At 52.0% G+C, this 18,653-nt stretch overlaps 1 protein-coding gene across 1 annotated transcript in view; it reads left to right on the forward strand.

Annotated features, from left to right (window-relative positions):
* The first annotated feature begins 7,748 nt into the window (after positions 1-7,748).
* Positions 7,749-18,653, forward strand: part of LOC123754673 (origin recognition complex subunit 3-like) — a 194,658-nt gene continuing 183,753 nt past the window's right edge. Inside the window, exon 1 of the mRNA XM_069320246.1 lies at positions 7,749-7,772. Coding sequence (XP_069176347.1) covers positions 7,749-7,772 — 24 coding nt within the window. The remainder of the gene's footprint in view (positions 7,773-18,653) is intronic.

Genomic DNA, 18,653 nt, shown 5'->3' on the forward strand with positions numbered 1-18,653 from the left:
TCTCCAGCCTCCCGCCCTCCTGTATCTCCCGTCCTCGGTGTTCTCCAGCCTCCCGCCCTCCTGTATCTCCCGCCCTCGGTGTTCTCCAGCCTCCCGCCCTCGGTGTTCTCCAGCCTCCCGCCCTCGGTGTTCTCCAGCCTCCCGCCCTCAGTGTTCTCCAGCCTCCCGCCCTCGGTGTTCTCCAGCCTCCCGCCCTCGGTGTTCTCCAGCCTCCCGCCCTCCTGTATCTCCCGTCCTCGGTGTTCTCCAGCCTCCCGCCCTCAGTGTTCTCCAGCCTCCCGCCCTCGGTGTTCTCCAGCCTCCCGCCCTTGGTGTTCTCCAGCCTCCCGCCCTCAGTGTTCTCCAGTCTCCCGCCCTCGGTGTTCTCCAGCCTCCCGCCCTCCTGTATCTCCCGCCTCGGTGTTCTCCAGCCTCCCGCCCTCCTGTATCTCCCGCCTCGGTGTTCTCCAGCCTCCCGCCCTCCTGTATCTCCCGCCCTCAGTGTTCTCCAGCCTCCCGCCCTCCTGTATCTCCCGCCCTCGGTGTTCTCCAGCCTCCCGCCCTCAGTGTTCTCCAGCCTCCCGCCCTCCTGTATCTCCCGCCCTCGGTGTTCTCCAGCCTCCCGCCCTTGGTGTTCTCCAGCCTCCCGCCCTCCTGTATCTCCCGCCCTCGGTGTTCTCCAGCTTTCCCCCTCGGTGTTCTCCAGCCTCCCGCCCTCGGTGTTCTCCAGCCTCCCGCCCTCCTGTATCTCCCGCCCTCGGTGTTCTCCAGCCTCCCGCCCTTGGTGTTCTCCAGCCTCCCGCCCTCCTGTATCTCCCGCCCTCGGTGTTCTCCAGCCTCCCGCCCTCAGTGTTCTCCAGCCTCCCGCCCTCCTGTATCTCCCGCCCTCGGTGTTCTCCAGCCTCCCGCCCTTGGTGTTCTCCAGCCTCCCGCCCTCCTGTATCTCCCGCCCTCGGTGTTCCCCAGCCTCCCGCCCTTGGTGTTCTCCAGCCTCCCGCCCTCGGTGTTCTCCAGCCTCCCGCCCTCGGTGTTACTCCAGCCTCCCGCCCTCCTGTATCTCCCGCCCTCGGTGTTCTCCAGCCTCCAGCCCTCCTGTATCTCCCGCCCTCGGTGTTCTCCAGCCTCCCGCCCTCCTGTATCTCCCGCCCTCGGTGTTCTCCAGCCTCCCGCCCTCCTGTATCTCCCGCCCTCAGTGTTCTCCAGCCTTCCCCCTCGGTGTTCTCCAGCCTCCCGCCCTCGGTGTTCTCCAGCCTCCCGCCCTCCTGTATCTCCCGCCCTCAGTGTTCTCCAGCCTCCCGCCCTCAGTGTTCTCCAGCCTCCCACCCTTGGTGTTCTCCAGCCTCCCGCCCTCGGTGTTCTCCAGCCTCCCGCCCTCGGTGTTCTCCAGCCTCCCGCCCTCGGTGTTCTCCAGCCTCCCGCCCTCGGTGTTCTCCAGTCTCCCGCCCTCGGTGTTCTCCAGCCTCCCGCCCTCGGTGTTCCCCAGCCTCCCGCCCTCGGTGTTCTCCAGCCTCCCGCCCTCGGTGTTCTCCAGCCTCCCGCCCTCGGTGTTCTCCAGCCTCCCGCCCTCGGTGTTCTCCAGCCTCCCGCCCTCAGTGTTCTCCAGCCTCCCACCCTTGGTGTTCTCCAGCCTCCCGCCCTCGGTGTTCTCCAGCCTCCCGCCCTCGGTGTTCTCCAGCCTCCCGCCCTCGGTGTTCTCCAGCCTCCCGCCCTCGGTGTTCTCCAGTCTCCCGCCCTCGGTGTTCTCCAGCCTCCCGCCCTCGGTGTTCCCCAGCCTCCCGCCCTCGGTGTTCTCCAGCCTCCCGCCCTCGGTGTTCTCCAGCCTCCCGCCCTCGGTGTTCTCCAGCCTCCCGCCCTCGGTGTTCTCCAGCCTCCCGCCCTCGGTGTTCTCCAGCTTCCCGCCCTCGGTGTTCTCCAGCTTCCCGCCCTCCTGTATCTCCCGCCCTCGGTGTTCTCCAGCCTCCCGCCCTCCTGTATCTCCCACCCTCGGTGTTCTCCAGCCTCCCGCCCTCGGTGTTCTCCAGCCTCCCGCCCTCCTGTATCTCCCGTCCTCGGTGTTCTCCAGCCTCCCGCCCTCCTGTATCTCCCGCCCTCGGTGTTCTCCAGCCTCCCGCCCTCGGTGTTCTCCAGCCTCCCGCCCTCGGTGTTCTCCAGCCTCCCGCCCTCAGTGTTCTCCAGCCTCCCGCCCTCGGTGTTCTCCAGCCTCCCGCCCTCGGTGTTCTCCAGCCTCCCGCCCTCCTGTATCTCCCGTCCTCGGTGTTCTCCAGCCTCCCGCCCTCAGTGTTCTCCAGCCTCCCGCCCTCGGTGTTCTCCAGCCTCCCGCCCTTGGTGTTCTCCAGCCTCCCGCCCTCAGTGTTCTCCAGTCTCCCGCCCTCGGTGTTCTCCAGCCTCCCGCCCTCCTGTATCTCCCGCCTCGGTGTTCTCCAGCCTCCCGCCTTCCTGTATCTCCCGCCTCGGTGTTCTCCAGCCTCCCGCCCTCCTGTATCTCCCGCCCTCAGTGTTCTCCAGCCTCCCGCCCTCCTGTATCTCCCGCCCTCGGTGTTCTCCAGCCTCCCGCCCTCAGTGTTCTCCAGCCTCCCGCCCTCCTGTATCTCCCGCCCTCGGTGTTCTCCAGCCTCCCGCCCTTGGTGTTCTCCAGCCTCCCGCCCTCCTGTATCTCCCGCCCTCGGTGTTCTCCAGCCTTCCCCCTCGGTGTTCTCCAGCCTCCCGCCCTCGGTGTTCTCCAGCCTCCCGCCCTCCTGTATCTCCCGCCCTCGGTGTTCTCCAGCCTCCCGCCCTTGGTGTTCTCCAGCCTCCCGCCCTCCTGTATCTCCCGCCCTCGGTGTTCTCCAGCCTCCCGCCCTCAGTGTTCTCCAGCCTCCCGCCCTCCTGTATCTCCCGCCCTCGGTGTTCTCCAGCCTCCCGCCCTTGGTGTTCTCCAGCCTCCCGCCCTCCTGTATCTCCCGCCCTCGGTGTTCCCCAGCCTCCCGCCCTTGGTGTTCTCCAGCCTCCCGCCCTCGGTGTTCTCCAGCCTCCCGCCCTCGGTGTTACTCCAGCCTCCCGCCCTCCTGTATCTCCCGCCCTCCTGTATCTCCCGCCCTCGGTGTTCTCCAGCCTCCCGCCCTCCTGTATCTCCCGCCCTCGGTGTTCTCCAGCCTCCCGCCCTCCTGTATCTCCCGCCCTCAGTGTTCTCCAGCCTTCCCCCTCGGTGTTCTCCAGCCTCCCGCCCTCGGTGTTCTCCAGCCTCCCGCCCTCCTGTATCTCCCGCCCTCAGTGTTCTCCAGCCTCCCGCCCTCAGTGTTCTCCAGCCTCCCACCCTTGGTGTTCTCCAGCCTCCCGCCCTCTGTGTTGTCCAGCCTCCCGCCCTCGGTGTTCTCCAGCCTCCCGCCCTCGGTGTTCTCCAGCCTCCCGCCCTCGGTGTTCTCCAGTCTCCCGCCCTCGGTGTTCTCCAGCCTCCCGCCCTCGGTGTTCCCCAGCCTCCCGCCCTCGGTGTTCTCCAGCCTCCCGCCCTCGGTGTTCTCCAGCCTCCCGCCCTCGGTGTTCTCCAGCCTCCCGCCCTCGGTGTTCTCCAGCCTCCCGCCCTCAGTGTTCTCCAGCCTCCCACCCTTGGTGTTCTCCAGCCTCCCGCCCTCGGTGTTCTCCAGCCTCCCGCCCTCGGTGTTCTCCAGCCTCCCGCCCTCGGTGTTCTCCAGTCTCCCGCCCGCGGTGTTCTCCAGCCTCCCGCCCTCGGTGTTCCCCAGCCTCCCGCCCTCGGTGTTCTCCAGCCTCCCGCCCTCGGTGTTCTCCAGCCTCCCGCCCTCGGTGTTCTCCAGCCTCCCGCCCTCGGTGTTCTCCAGCCTCCCGCCCTCGGTGTTCTCCAGCTTCCCGCCCTCGGTGTTCTCCAGCTTCCCGCCCTCCTGTATCTCCCGCCCTCGGTGTTCTCCAGCCTCCCGCCCTCCTGTATCTCCCACCCTCGGTGTTCTCCAGCCTCCCGCCCTCAGTGTTCTCCAGCCTCCCGCCCTCCTGTATCTCCCGTCCTCGGTGTTCTCCAGCCTCCCGCCCTCCTGTATCTCCCGCCCTCGGTGTTCTCCAGCCTCCCGCCCTCGGTGTTCTCCAGCCTCCCGCCCTCGGTGTTCTCTAGCCTCCCGCCCTCAGTGTTCTCCAGCCTCCCGCCCTCGGTGTTCTCCAGCCTCCCGCCCTCGGTGTTCTCCAGCCTCCCGCCCTCCTGTATCTCCCGTCCTCGGTGTTCTCCAGCCTCCCGCCCTCAGTGTTCTCCAGCCTCCCGCCCTCGGTGTTCTCCAGCCTCCCGCCCTCGGTGTTCTCCAGCCTCCCGCCCTCCTGTATCTCCCGCCCTCGGTGTTCTCCAGCATCCCGCCCTCCTGTATCTCCCGCCCTCGGTGTTCTCCAGCCTTCCCCCTCGGTGTTCTCCAGCCTCCCGCCCTCCTGTATCTCCCGCCTCGGTGTTCTCCAGCCTCCCGCCCTCAGTGTTCTCCAGCCTCCCGCCCTTGGTGTTCTCCAGCCTCCCGCCCTCAGTGTTCTCCAGCCTTCCCCCTCGGTGTTCTCCAGCCTCCCGCCCTCCTGTATCTCCCGCCCTCGGTGTTCTCCAGCCTTCCCCCTCGGTGTTCTCCAGCCTCCCGCCCTCCTGTATCTCCCGCCCTCGGTGTTCTCCAGCCTCCCGCCCTCAGTGTTCTCCAGCCTCCCGCCCTCAGTGTTCTCCAGCCTCCCGCCCTCCTGTATCTCCCGCCCTCGGTGTTCTCCAGCCTCCCGCCCTCTGTGTTCTCCAGCCTCCCGCCCTCGGTGTTCTCCAGCCTCCCGCCCTCAGTGTTCTCCAGCCTCCCGCCCTCCTGTATCTCCCGCCCTCGGTGTTCTCCAGCCTTCCCCCTCGGTGTTCTCCAGCCTCCCGCCCTCCTGTATCTCCCGCCTCGGTGTTCTCCAGCCTCCCGCCCTCCTGTATCTCCCGCCTCGGTGTTCTCCAGCCTCCCGCCCTCAGTGTTCTCCAGCCTCCCGCCCTTGGTGTTCTCCAGCCTCCCGCCCTCAGTGTTCTCCAGTCTCCCGCCCTCGGTGTTCTCCAGCCTCCCGCCCTCCTGTATCTCCCGCCTCGGTGTTCTCCAGCCTCCCGCCCTCCTGTATCTCCCGCCTCGGTGTTCTCCAGCCTCCCGCCCTCCTGTATCTCCCGCCCTCAGTGTTCTCCAGCCTCCCGCCCTCCTGTATCTCCCGCCCTCGGTGTTCTCCAGCCTCCCGCCCTCAGTGTTCTACAGCCTCCCGCCCTCCTGTATCTCCCGCCCTCGGTGTTCTCCAGCCTCCCGCCCTTGGTGTTCTCCAGCTTCCCGCCCTCCTGTATCTCCCGCCCTCGGTGTTCTCCAGCCTTCCCCCTCGGTGTTCTCCAGCCTCCCGCCCTCGGTGTTCTCCAGCCTCCCGCCCTCCTGTATATCCCGCCCTCGGTGTTCTCCAGCCTCCCGCCCTTGGTGTTCTCCAGCCTCCCGCCCTCCTGTATCTCCCGCCCTCGGTGTTCTCCAGCCTCCCGCCCTCAGTGTTCTCCAGCCTCCCGCCCTCCTGTATCTCCCGCCCTCGGTGTTCTCCAGCCTCCCGCCCTTGGTGTTCTCCAGCCTCCCGCCCTCCTGTATCTCCCGCCCTCGGTGTTCCCCAGCCTCCCGCCCTTGGTGTTCTCCAGCCTCCCGCCCTCGGTGTTCTCCAGCCTCCCGCCCTCGGTGTTCTCCAGCCTCCCGCCCTCCTGTATCTCCCGCCCTCGGTGTTCTCCAGCCTCCCGCCCTCCTGTATCTCCCGCCCTCGGTGTTCTCCAGCCTCCCGCCCTCCTGTATCTCCCGCCCTCGGTGTTCTCCAGCCTCCCGCCCTCCTGTATCTCCCGCCCTCAGTGTTCTCCAGCCTTCCCCCTCGGTGTTCTCCAGCCTCCCGCCCTCGGTGTTCTCCAGCCTCCCGCCCTCCTGTATCTCCCGCCCTCAGTGTTCTCCAGCCTCCCGCCCTCAGTGTTCTCCAGTCGCCCGCCCTCGGTGTTCTCCAGCCTCCCGCCCTCCTGTATCTCCCGCCCTCAGTGTTCTCCAGCCTCCCGCCCTCAGTGTTCTCCAGCCTCCCGCCCTCCTGTATCTCCCACCCTCGGTGTTCTCCAGCCTTCCCCCTCGGTGTTCTCCAGCCTCCCGCCCTCCTGTATCTCCCGCCTCGGTGTTCTCCAGCCTCCCGCCCTCAGTGTTCTCCAGCCTCCCGCCCTCAGTGTTCTCCAGCCTCCCGCCCTTGGTGTTCTCCAGCCTCCCGCCCTCGGTGTTCTCCAGCCTCCCGCCCTCCTGTATCTCCCGCCTCGGTGTTCTCCAGCCTATCGCCCTCGGTGTTCTCCAGCCTCCCGCCCTCAGTGTTCTCCAGCCTCCCGCCCTTGGTGTTCTCCAGCCTTCCCCCTCGGTGTTCTCCAGCCTCCCGCCCTCCTGTATCTCCCGCCTCGGTGTTCTCCAGCCTCCCGCCCTCGGTGTTCTCCAGCCTCCCGCCCTCAGTGTTCTCCAGCCTCCCGCCCTTGGTGTTCTCCAGCCTCCCGCCCTCGGTGTTCTCCAGCCTCCCGCCCTCGGTGTTCTCCAGCCTCCCGCCCTCAGTGTTCTCCAGCCTCCCACCCTTGGTGTTCTCCAGCCTCCCGCCCTCGGTGTTCTCCAGCCTCCCGCCCTCAGTGTTCTCCAGCCTCCCGCCCTTGGTGTTCTCCAGCCTCCCGCCCTCGGTGTTCTCCAGCCTCCCGCCCTCAGTGTTCTCCAGTCTCCCGCCCTTGGTGTTCTCCAGCCTCCCGCCCTCGGTGTTCTCCAGCCTCCCGCCCTCAGTGTTCTCCAGCCTCCCGCCCTTGGTGTTCTCCAGCCTCCCGCCCTCGGTGTTCTCCAGCCTCCCGCCCTCGGTGTTCTCCAGCCTCCCGCCCTTGGTGTTCTCCAGCCTCCCGCCCTTGGTGTTCTCCAGCCTCCCGCCCTCGGTGTTCTCCAGCCTCCCGCCCTTGGTGTTCTCCAGCCTCCCGCCCTTGGTGTTCTCCAGCCTCCCGCCCTCGGTGTTCTCCAGCCTCCCGCCCTCAGTGTTCTCCAGCCTCCCGCCCTTGGTGTTCTCCAGCCTTCCGCCCTCGGTGTTCTCCAGCCTCCCGCCCTCAGTGTTCTCCAGCCTCCCGCCCTTGGTGTTCTCCAGCCTCCCGCCCTCGGTGTTCTCCAGCCTCCCGCCCTCAGTGTTCTCCAGCCTCCCGCCCTTGGTGTTCTCCAGCCTCCCGCCCTCGGTGTTCTCCAGCCTCCCGCCCTCAGTGTTCTCCAGCCTCCCGCCCTTGGTGTTCTCCAGCCTCCCGCCCTCGGTGTTCTCCAGCCTCCCGCCCTTGGTGTTCTCCAGCCTCCCGCCCTCAGTGTTCTCCAGCCTCCCGCCCTCGGTGTTCTCCAGCCTCCCGCCCTTGGTGTTCTCCAGCCTCCCGCCCTTGGTGTTCTCCAGCCTCCCGCCCTTGGTGTTCTCCAGCCTCCCGCCCTCGGTGTTCTCCAGCCTCCCGCCCTCAGTGTTCTCCAGCCTCCCGCCCTCAGTGTTCTCCAGCCTCCCGCCCTTGGTGTTCTCCAGCCTCCCGCCCTCGGTGTTCTCCAGCCTCCCGCCCTCGGTGTTCTCCAGTCTCCCGCCCTCGGTGTTCTCCAGCCTCCAGCCCTCGGTGTTCTCCAGCCTCCCGCCCTCGGTGTTCTCCAGCCTCCCGCCCTCGGTGTTCTCCAGCCTCCCGCCCTCGGTGTTCTCCAGCCTCCCGCCCTCGGTGTTCTCCAGCCTCCCGCCCTCGGTGTTCTCCAGCCTCCCGCCCTCGGTGTTCTCCAGCCTCCTCAGCGATGGCAACAGTTTCTGTGTCTAAGGTATAAACCAGCTTCGTATTTCTAATATACTTGTATAACAGAAATATTGAATTAGTTCGCTGACAAATGAAGTGTTGTTGTGGCCAGTACAGGTGAAGTATTATTATTATTAGTAATGGCAATGTCTTCTCACAGATATAATAACATAGGATACAAACCCACACTTGTTTATGTGTGAAATTTATGCAAGGAATTTACACCAAGTCTTTTGCAGTCTGAGTGTGTGGTTAGGTCTTGTCAAGGTCTGAGTGTGTGGTTAGGTCTTGTCAAGGTCTGAGTGTGTGGTTAGGTCTTGTCAAGGTCTGAGTGTGTGGTTAGGTCTTGTCTAGGTCTGAGTGTGTGGTTAGGTCTTGTCAAGGTCTGAGTGTGTGGTTAGGTCTTGTCAAGGTCTGAGTGTGTGGTTAGGTCTTGTCAAGGTCTGAGTGTGTGGTTAGGTCTTGTCTAGGTCTGAGTGTGTGGTTAGGTCTTGTCAAGGTCTGAGAGTGTGGTTAGGTCTTGTCTAGGTCTGAGTGTGTGGTTAGGTCTTGTCAAGGTCTGAGTGTGTGGTTAGGTCTTGTCAAGGTCTGAGTGTGTGGTTAGGTCTTGTCAAGGTCTGAGTGTGTAGTTAGGTCTTGTCAAGGTCTGAGTGTGTGGTTAGGTCTTGTCAAGGTCTGAGTGTGTGGTTAGGTCTTGTCAAGGTCTGAGTGTGTGGTTAGGTCTTGTCAAGGTCTGAGTGTGTGGTTAGGTCTTGTCAAGGTCTGAGTGTGTGGTTAGGTCTTGTCAAGGTCTGAGTGTGTGGTTAGGTCTTGTCAAGGTCTGAGTGTGTGGTTAGGTCTTGTCTAGGTCTGAGTGTGTGGTTAGGTCTTGTCAAGGTCTGAGTGTGTGGTTAGGTCTTGTCAAGGTCTGAGTGTGTGGTTAGGTCTTGTCAAGGTCTGAGTGTGTAGTTAGGTCTTGTCAAGGTCTGAGTGTGTGGTTAGGTCTTGTCAAGGTCTGAGTGTGTGGTTAGGTCTTGTCAAGGTCTGAGTGTGTGGTTAGGTCTTGTCAAGGTCTGAGTGTGTGGTTAGGTCTTGTCAAGGTCTGAGTGTGTGGTTAGGTCTTGTCAAGGTCTGAGTGTGTGGTTAGGTCTTGTCAAGGTCTGAGTGTGTGGTTAGGTCTTGTCAAGGTCTGAGTGTGTGGTTAGGTCTTGTCAAGGTCTGAGTGTGTGGTTAGGATGAGACTTGCTCCTCAAGTCTAATGTGGCTCCTATCCTGGGCCCAGTCCTCTTATCCTTCTTGATGGTCAAGAAGGTCCAGTCCTCTTATCCTTCTTGGTGGTCAAGAAGGTCCAGTCCTCTTATCCTTCTTGATGGTCAAGAAGGTCTAGTCCTCTTATCCTTCTTGACTGTCAAGAAGGTCCAGTCCTCTTATCCTTCTTGACGGTCAAGAAGGTCCAGCCCTCTTATCCTTCTTGACCATCAAGAAGGATAAGAGGACTGGGCCCAGGATAGGAGCCACATTAGACGTTTAGGAGCAAGTCTTGTCCTAACCACACACTCAGACCTTGACAAGACCTAACCACACACTCAGACCTTGACAAGACCTAACCACACACTCAGACCTTGACAAGACCTAACCACACACTCAGACCTTGACAAGACCTAACTACACACTCAGACCTTGACAAGACCTAACCACACACTCAGACCTTGACAAGACCTAACCACACACTCAGACCTTGACAAGACCTAACCACACACTCAGACCTTGACAAGACCTAACCACACACTCAGACTGTGAAAGACTTGGTGTAAATTCCTTGCATAAATTTCACACATAAACAAGTGTGGGTTTGTATCCTATGTTATTATATCTGAGAAGACATTGCCATTACTAATAATAATAATGTAATTTATGTTAACACTTGTCACTTGGACTGCAACAAATCAATTTATTAATTATGTTAACATTTGTCACCTGGACTGCAATAATAAATAATCACGTACAACACTTGATGGTAACACACAAGTACAGTACAACACTATAATGTACACACAACACAATAATCAATAACTGCAAAAATAATTCACAGGTGTCAACTACACACAACACCCAATGACTTATTCATCCACTGGTATCTGGAAAGAATATAAAATGCACTGTATCACACAGATACTGAAATACTCAATAATGAAATAGTGATATACTGTAATAATATAATATCAATACCAACACCGTACAACTCAAATGCACAAAAATATAAGATATATTAACTGTGTGGAGTGTGTATAACACTTACACCAATGACAGTGAACGGATACAGTATCACGCAGACTGCTGTACTGACATTTGTCCCGTTGCTTCTTCGACCAATCTACCTCTCACCTGTATCGGGTGATAACAATGCGGCTCGGATGGCTGATCCAAGACCAACACAAGAGAAAACACTTTAGGAACAAGAAAAATGTTTGTGCTCACTTTAGGGCCAGCCTGTCACTCACACCTTGCATACACACAATGTTGGACTGTAGATGCTCAGATATAATACTCCAGCAATTACTGCACGTGATGACATGCGAGTAACACAGTCGACACAGGGTGGCAGGTGCAACTGGATCAACAGGTGTTCCGTGGCCGAGCGTAGCGCGACGAGCAAGCTGGGGTAGCGGTGGCGACAGCTACACACAGGGTGGTAGGGTTAGCTCACACACACAGGGTGGGCTCACGTGGTAGGGTGGCATGGCTTGGTGAGAAAAAGGCCACAAATCGCTCTGAAAATAAAGTTATCTTGAGGTTATCTTGAGATGATTTCGGGGCTTTTTAGTGTCCCCGCGGCCCGGTCCTCGACCAGGCCTCCACCCCCAGGAAGCAGCCCGTGACAGCTGACTAACACCCAGGTACCTATTTTACTGCTAGGTAACAGGGGCATAGGGTGAAAGAAACTCTGCCCATTGTTTCTCGCCGGCGCCCTGGATCGAACCCGGGACCACAGGATCACAGTCCAGCATGCTGTCCGCTCGGCCGACCGGCTCCCTTATCTCTCTCCGAAAAATTAATGGTAGCAGTGGGGAATCAATGTACAGTACTTCACTGATAACCCGGTCTCATTAATTTTAATATGAAGGTGTTCACGATGATCACTGATATAACACTGGCAAGTCTCGCTGCTTCTTGCTGTGATCATGTCGGAAAATCCGACACCATTTAATAATCATACAGATAATAGCTGTATTGTATAAACAAGTTACCCATAGAAAACGTAACTTGTAGTGGAATTACCGTCTAAAGAAAACGGGATATCATCACCACATACTATTATAATTGACCAGCTATTCTGCTGGGAATTATTCTTAAATACATTAGTCTTTGGACTTTACCATCATAAAAACATCTTATATAAATTAACTTAATTATCAATATTAAAGTAGAGTAAATGTGACCCTTCTATCACTTTCTGAAATGTGGACAATGTAAGCCAGGCGTGAGAGTGGGGAAGGGGGGCAGCCATTGTTGTGTCACCTCCGAGACGTGTGGAGCAAATTTGGCTCCTATCATTCTGGAGAATGTCGGCCAGACGTCAATAGAATGGAGTGTTAGATGCAGCCATTGTTTATATTGAGACCAGAGGCTCACACGGGAGCAAATACGGCTCCTGTTAATTTTACTTGGACGTAGTGTTATGGAAACTAAAAGTGTACCATTATCAACACGCTGTCTACAAATTCAAGTTAAGTGTCTATCCGAAACCCGTTTATCATTCATTTATGGCCATTAATGTCAGGATATAGGGTGACCCGGTTAGATCGCGAAATCGCCTCAAACTAAAGGTAATTAAGCCAGGTCTTTATTGTTCCATGTACAGTATTTTCTCTGATATAGCTTGTCATATATAGGTATCTGGCTTCACAGCTAGCGCACTTTTGACAGGTCAAGACGAGGATGCAAGATTTTGTGCACCAGTTACTGGGTGATGGAAGCTACCTCAAAGAGGATAATTTGGTGTCTACACCCTAGTTATACCTGGTGGACTAGCCTGCTGTACTATAAGATAAGGAACCTCTTCAATGTATGTAGTTAATTCTGTAGTTTGATTGGCTGCATATATATAAACTAATAAACCCCCCCTAATGTGTAGAGGATCGATTTGTGAGATTATGAGATTATTGCAGAAATACAGTCCACTTATCATTATACAAATTGCTATCGAAGTATATAAATTAACGTAAATATAAATTCATATAAATTAAATAAATATAAATTCCACAGGTCGGTTCCCACATTATTTGGTCCTTCGAAACCGAATTATTTGGACCTTCGGAACCGGAATATTCGGTCCTTTGAACCCACATTTGGTCATCTTAGTACCGGATGAACCAGTTAACCAGTGGATTCATTAAATATACTAGTGCAGTGTTATTTAAACAAAGGCCAGCAGTCAAGACGGCAGCCTAGCCTCGAGGGAGCTCAGTAGCCTCCCTCAGCCCAGTTCAGCTTCGTCAGCGGTTTCATGCACACCCACAGATATTTGGTGGCTGTTATTTCGTGAAATGACAGCGCTAATATAGAAGCCAGCCAAATTAGTGGCTGTGTCCTCGCAAGATTGTTCACGGATTTCGTGGTGTTACATTTCGCGAGAGATTATCTACGAATTTTGTGGAGTTTATTTCGCGAGGTCACTAATAATATTTAATACTTCTAGATAATATTAGAAGTTTCATAGAGGCTATTATCAATAATTGTGTATATTATTTCTCCAAGATAGAGAATTATTTAATATATATTGCACTAGTGATCACAGTATAATATTTACTAATTGCCAACCCACAACAGGGTAGGATATTAACCATTGACTAGTTGAACTATTATTGCTCATCCTAGTCCCATTATTACCATAGTCAGTTGTACTATATTCAATAATCTAACACCATTAATGAATGGTCCAGACCCTATTTTGGGTGTAATTTTTATCAACTCGAGTTGAGTTGTATATATAATAATTTACTTATGATCATTACACCTTTGAGTGATTAATTAGTGTCTCTACCATCCTAGGGTGATATAGAAGAGCTAACCTAAAGGTACTACCAGTGACACTGGTTTATCACTCAAATCATTAGTGTGTATGATTGTATATATATAATGTGTATTAATTTTAAGTGCTAACCTCTAGTAGAGGTAGGATTATTGCCTAGTGAGTGCAGAATTTACCCTAGGCTACCATCAGTGCTTGTTCAGTATTATGAGCAGCCCAAGTACAAGTCCCACAAGGCTTCACCAACGAGCCAGTATGGATAATGCAGGGAGAATGAAAAGAACCCTTGCAGGTCTTAAAGGCCACTTAACAAGACAGATCAAGAAATGTGAAGATTTGTCACAACAATCAACAGTTGATTATGCTGACCTGGAAAGCTATTATCAAGCAGCTGCAGGTAAATTTGAGCATATCAAATGTCAAATAGCAACATATGTGGCTGAACTTGCCAATACCAATTTATCAGAAACAGAAATAGACGACATTATGGTTGATCTTGCGAATTATGAAGATCACACTCAGGCCACGTTACAGCCTTATGTCAAATTAATTGCCCAGAACAAGGCAACAGCAACAACAACAACTGTTGCATCTAATACGAGTCAAGCAGAAGCTCGACTCCCTCCAATTAATTTACCCACTTTCTCAGGAAAAGATAAGGAAGATTGGGACGAATTTTGGAACAAATTCGTTGACCTTGTAGACTCAAAACAATCTTTACCAAAGAGTAGTAAATTCTCTTATTTGCAAGGCCAATTATCAGGTGAGGCTAAAACAGTAGTATCCCATCTGAGATTAACTACTGACGGCTATGATCTGGCAGTAAAACTCCTCAAAGATAATTATGCTGATCCAGAAGTAAGAACATCACATTTAGTTCATGAGCTGTTGCATTTACCCCCACCGGAGGCTTCAGCTGATTCACTCCAAGTCTTCAAGCTGGAGGTAGAATCATTGATCAATGCCCTCAGCCTGACAGCAGATACAAACGGGGCTGAGTGGGTCTTGAAAATAATTGTCCAGGAGAAAATACCTAGGGACATATTGAGACAAATGAGTGCTCATTACAATAAAAGCATCTTATCTATGAATGAAATATCTGAAGGTTTAAAGTCAGTAGTTCATCAATTACGAACACATGACAAATTAAAACCACCAAGTAAACCCTCAGAAACCAATAATAGTAAACCACAGAGTACCAAAGGTACTCCAAATCAATCTAGACAATATAATTCAACACCAAAGTGGAACAGTGGCAGTGTGGGCGTATATGCAGTGGGACCCTCCAAGCCTATAGTTACTGTGTCACTCAAGAACGTGACACCAAAGGGTACTGGAAGCTATGGAACATGTTTGTTCTGCAATGAGAAACATTCAATGTACCACTGCCCTAATTTTCCTGATAGTGACGCCCGTGTTGAGCGACTCAAAGATTTGCAACATTGCACGAGGTGCCTCAGGAAACATAACATCAACGACTGTGATACCCAATTACACACCTGTAATAGGTGTAACAAAGGTCAACACCATGCAGCATTGTGCAGAGACACCAAAACAACGTCTCCAAGACCCAAGGTGGAAGATAGCATTCCCACCACAGTACAGTACTGCAAGGTGCAACAAACAAACAGTGTCCAATCGGCAAAGTCTAAAGGTAATACGACTTTGCCTACTGCCCAAATTACCATCCTGAATAAGAGGGCCAAGGTCCATACCCGTGGGTTGTTTGACCAAGGATCCCAGAGAACATTTGTCACTAAAAAGTTGGCAGATGAACTACAATTAAGGCCTGTAGCCCAGACGTCATTCAACATCTCAGGGTTTGTAACAGATGCAGGACCTCAAGTCTACCAGGTGGTACAACCATCAGTACGCTTAGGCAGGTACGTCTGTCGAGTACAAGCCATTGTGGTGGACAAAATACCAGTAGACCTACAAGTTCAAGGTCTGAGAGCAACAGCCAAATTCCTGAGAAATAGAGGAATAAAATTGGCAGATAATATTAAGTCTGATCACCTCACCGACTTCGGTCTCCTTGTAGGGACAGACTATTGTCATCGATTCATCGGTAGCCCTACTAAATATCAGGGCATAACCATGTTAAACTCTGCAGGGGGTAAATTACTCTCAGGCCCAGTATCAAGCCTGAGGAAACCTATGCCTGCAGATAAACAATACCAATAGAAATCTAAATTTGTCAGCTGCTTATATTTCTCCAGTAGCATTATACTAAGGAGATTACAGCTGACTATAGTAACAGAGGTTGATGTTAGTATCATCATTTGAAGCTGAAGATGAGTTCATGAGGCCTCAGTGGCAAATCAGTGAACAGTAGCCTAAAACAGCTACAAGTCACTGCGACCAATGTCACTGAACCCACTGCAGTCTCAGAACCATACTTTACTTTAATGATGAGCTATTCAATCCTCTGAATCAATTAACTGAATTAAACCCCAATAAATCTGATGACTGATTTGATACATTTATTATTTAATCAAGATGTATTCCATGGGCCTCAGTGTTTATATATCAGTGACCAGTTACCTGAAGAAACTTCAAGTTATATCTAATGTCACTGATCTCACTGCAGTCCCTGAATCATACTTGACTGTAGTACTTGATCACATCCAGTCTTCTGGGTTAAATAATATGTAATAAGGCTTGAATATTAGCCTTTCAAGAGTTAACAGGGAAATGAAATCGCATTAGACTTCTAACCCCTGCAACTCTAGTACGGGACATCCGTCCTGTACGAACAGACACACAAATGTGTGATTACTACCCTACTAACATCAAATTAATCTAATAATTCGAAGGAGGAGTATCGGTGTTCGTCTGTTCTAAATAGGACTTCGACCCGTGAGCAGCCCCCTGGGGAATTATGTCGGAAAATCCGACACCATTTAATAATCATACAGATAATAGCTGTATTGTATAAACAAGTTACCCATAGAAAACGTAACTTGTAGTGGAATTACCATCTAAAGAAAACGGGATATCATCACCACATACTATTATAATTGACCAGCTATTCTGCTGGGAATTATTCTTAAATACATTAGTCTTTGGACTTTACCATCATAAAAACATCTTATATAAATTAACTTAATTATCAATATTAAAGTAGAGTAAATGTGACCCTTCTATCACTTTCTGAAATGTGGACAATGTAAGCCAGGCGTGAGAGTGGGGAAGGGGGGCAGCCATTGTTGTGTCACCTCCGAGACGTGTGGAGCAAATTTGGCTCCTATCATTCTGGAGAATGTCGGCCAGACGTCAATAGAATGGAGTGTTAGATGCAGCCATTGTTTATATTGAGACCAGAGGCTCACACGGGAGCAAATACGGCTCCTGTTAATTTTACTTGGACGTAGTGTTATGGAAACTAAAAGTGTACCATTATCAACACGCTGTCTACAAATTCAAGTTAAGTGTCTATCCGAAACCCGTTTATCATTCATTTATGGCCATTAATGTCAGGATATAGGGTGACCCGGTTAGATCGCGAAATCGCCTCAAACTAAAGGTAATTAAGCCAGGTCTTTATTGTTCCATGTACAGTATTTTCTCTGATATAGCTTGTCATATATAGGTATCTGGCTTCACAGCTAGCGCACTTTTGACAGGTCAAGACGAGGATGCAAGATTTTTTGCACCAGTTACTGGGTGATGGAAGCTACCTCAAAGAGGATAATTTGGTGTCTACACCCTAGTTATACCTGGTGGACTAGCCTGCTGTACTATAAGATAAGGAACCTCTTCAATGTATGTAGTTAATTCTGTAGTTTGATTGGCTGCATATATATAAACTAATAAACCCCCCCTAATGTGTAGAGGATCGATTTGTGAGATTATGAGATTATTGCAGAAATACAGTCCACTTATCATTATACAAATTGCTATCGAAGTATATAAATTAACGTAAATATAAATTCATATAAATTAAATAAATATAAATTTCACAGGTCGGTTCCCACATTATTTGGTCCTTCGAAACCGAATTATTTGGACCTTCGGAACCGGAATATTCGGTCCTTTGAACCCACATTTGGTCATCTTAGTACCGGATGAACCAGTTAACCAGTGGATTCATTAAATATACTAGTGCAGTGTTATTTAAACAAAGGCCAGCAGTCAAGACGGCAGCCTAGCCTCGAGGGAGCTCAGTAGCCTCCCTCAGCCCAGTTCAGCTTCGTCAGCGGTTTCATGCACACCCACAGATATTTGGTGGCGTGTTATTTCGTGAAATGACAGCGCTAATATAGAAGCCAGCCAAATTAGTGGCTGTGTCCTCGCAAGATTGTTCACGGATTTCGTGGTGTTACATTTCGCGAGAGATTATCTACGAATTTTGTGGAGTTTATTTCGCGAGGTCACTAATAATATTTAATACTTCTAGATAATATTAGAAGTTTCATAGAGGCTATTATCAATAATTGTGTATATTATTTCTCCAAGATAGAGAATTATTTAATATATATTGCACTAGTGATCACAGTATAATATTTACTAATTGCCAACCCACAACAGGGTAGGATATTAACCATTGACTAGTTGAACTATTATTGCTCATCCTAGTCCCATTATTACCATAGTCAGTTGTACTATATTCAATAATCTAACACCATTAATGAATGGTCCAGACCCTATTTTGGGTGTAATTTTTATCAACTCGAGTTGAGTTGTATATATAATAATTTACTTATGATCATTACACCTTTGAGTGATTAATTAGTGTCTCTACCATCCTAGGGTGATATAGAAGAGCTAACCTAAAGGTACTACCAGTGACACTGGTTTATCACTCAAATCATTAGTGTGTATGATTGTATATATATAATGTGTATTAATTTTAAGTGCTAACCTCTAGTAGAGGTAGGATTATTGCCTAGTGAGTGCAGAATTTACCCTAGGCTACCATCAGTGCTTGTTCAGTATTATGAGCAGCCCAAGTACAAGTCCCACAAGGCTTCACCAACGAGCCAGTATGGATAATGCAGGGAGAATGAAAAGAACCCTTGCAGGTCTTAAAGGCCACTTAACAAGACAGATCAAGAAATGTGAAGATTTGTCACAACAATCAACAGTTGATTATGCTGACCTGGAAAGCTATTATCAAGCAGCTGCAGGTAAATTTGAGCATATCAAATGTCAAATAGCAACATATGTGGCTGAACTTGCCAATACCAATTTATCAGAAACAGAAATAGACGACATTATGGTTGATCTTGCGAATTATGAAGATCACACTCAGGCCACGTTACAGCCTTATGTCAAATTAATTGCCCAGAACAAGGCAACAGCAACAACAACAACTGTTGCATCTAATACGAGTCAAGCAGAAGCTCGACTCCCTCCAATTAATTTACCCACTTTCTCAGGAAAAGATAAGGAAGATTGGGACGAATTTTGGAACAAATTCGTTGACCTTGTAGACTCAAAACAATCTTTACCAAAGAGTAGTAAATTCTCTTATTTGCAAGGCCAATTATCAGGTGAGGCTAAAACAGTAGTATCCCATCTGAGATTAACTACTGACGGCTATGATCTGGCAGTAAAACTCCTCAAAGATAATTATGCTGATCCAGAAGTAAGAACATCACATTTAGTTCATGTGCTGTTGCATTTACCCCCACCGGAGGCTTCAGCTGATTCACTCCAAGTCTTCAAGCTGGAGGTAGAATCATTGATCAATGCCCTCAGCCTGACAGCAGATACAAACGGGGCTGAGTGGGTCTTGAAAATAATTGTCCAGGAGAAAATACCTAGGGACATATTGAGACAAATGAGTGCTCATTACAATAAAAGCATCTTATCGATGAATGAAATATCTGAAGGTTTAAAGTCAGTAGTTCATCAATTACGAACACATGACAAATTAAAACCACCAAGTAA

The sequence above is a fragment of the Procambarus clarkii genome, unplaced genomic scaffold, assembly GCF_040958095.1.
Source record: "Procambarus clarkii isolate CNS0578487 unplaced genomic scaffold, FALCON_Pclarkii_2.0 HiC_scaffold_107, whole genome shotgun sequence".
Classification (NCBI taxonomy): Eukaryota; Metazoa; Arthropoda; class Malacostraca; order Decapoda; family Cambaridae; genus Procambarus; species Procambarus clarkii.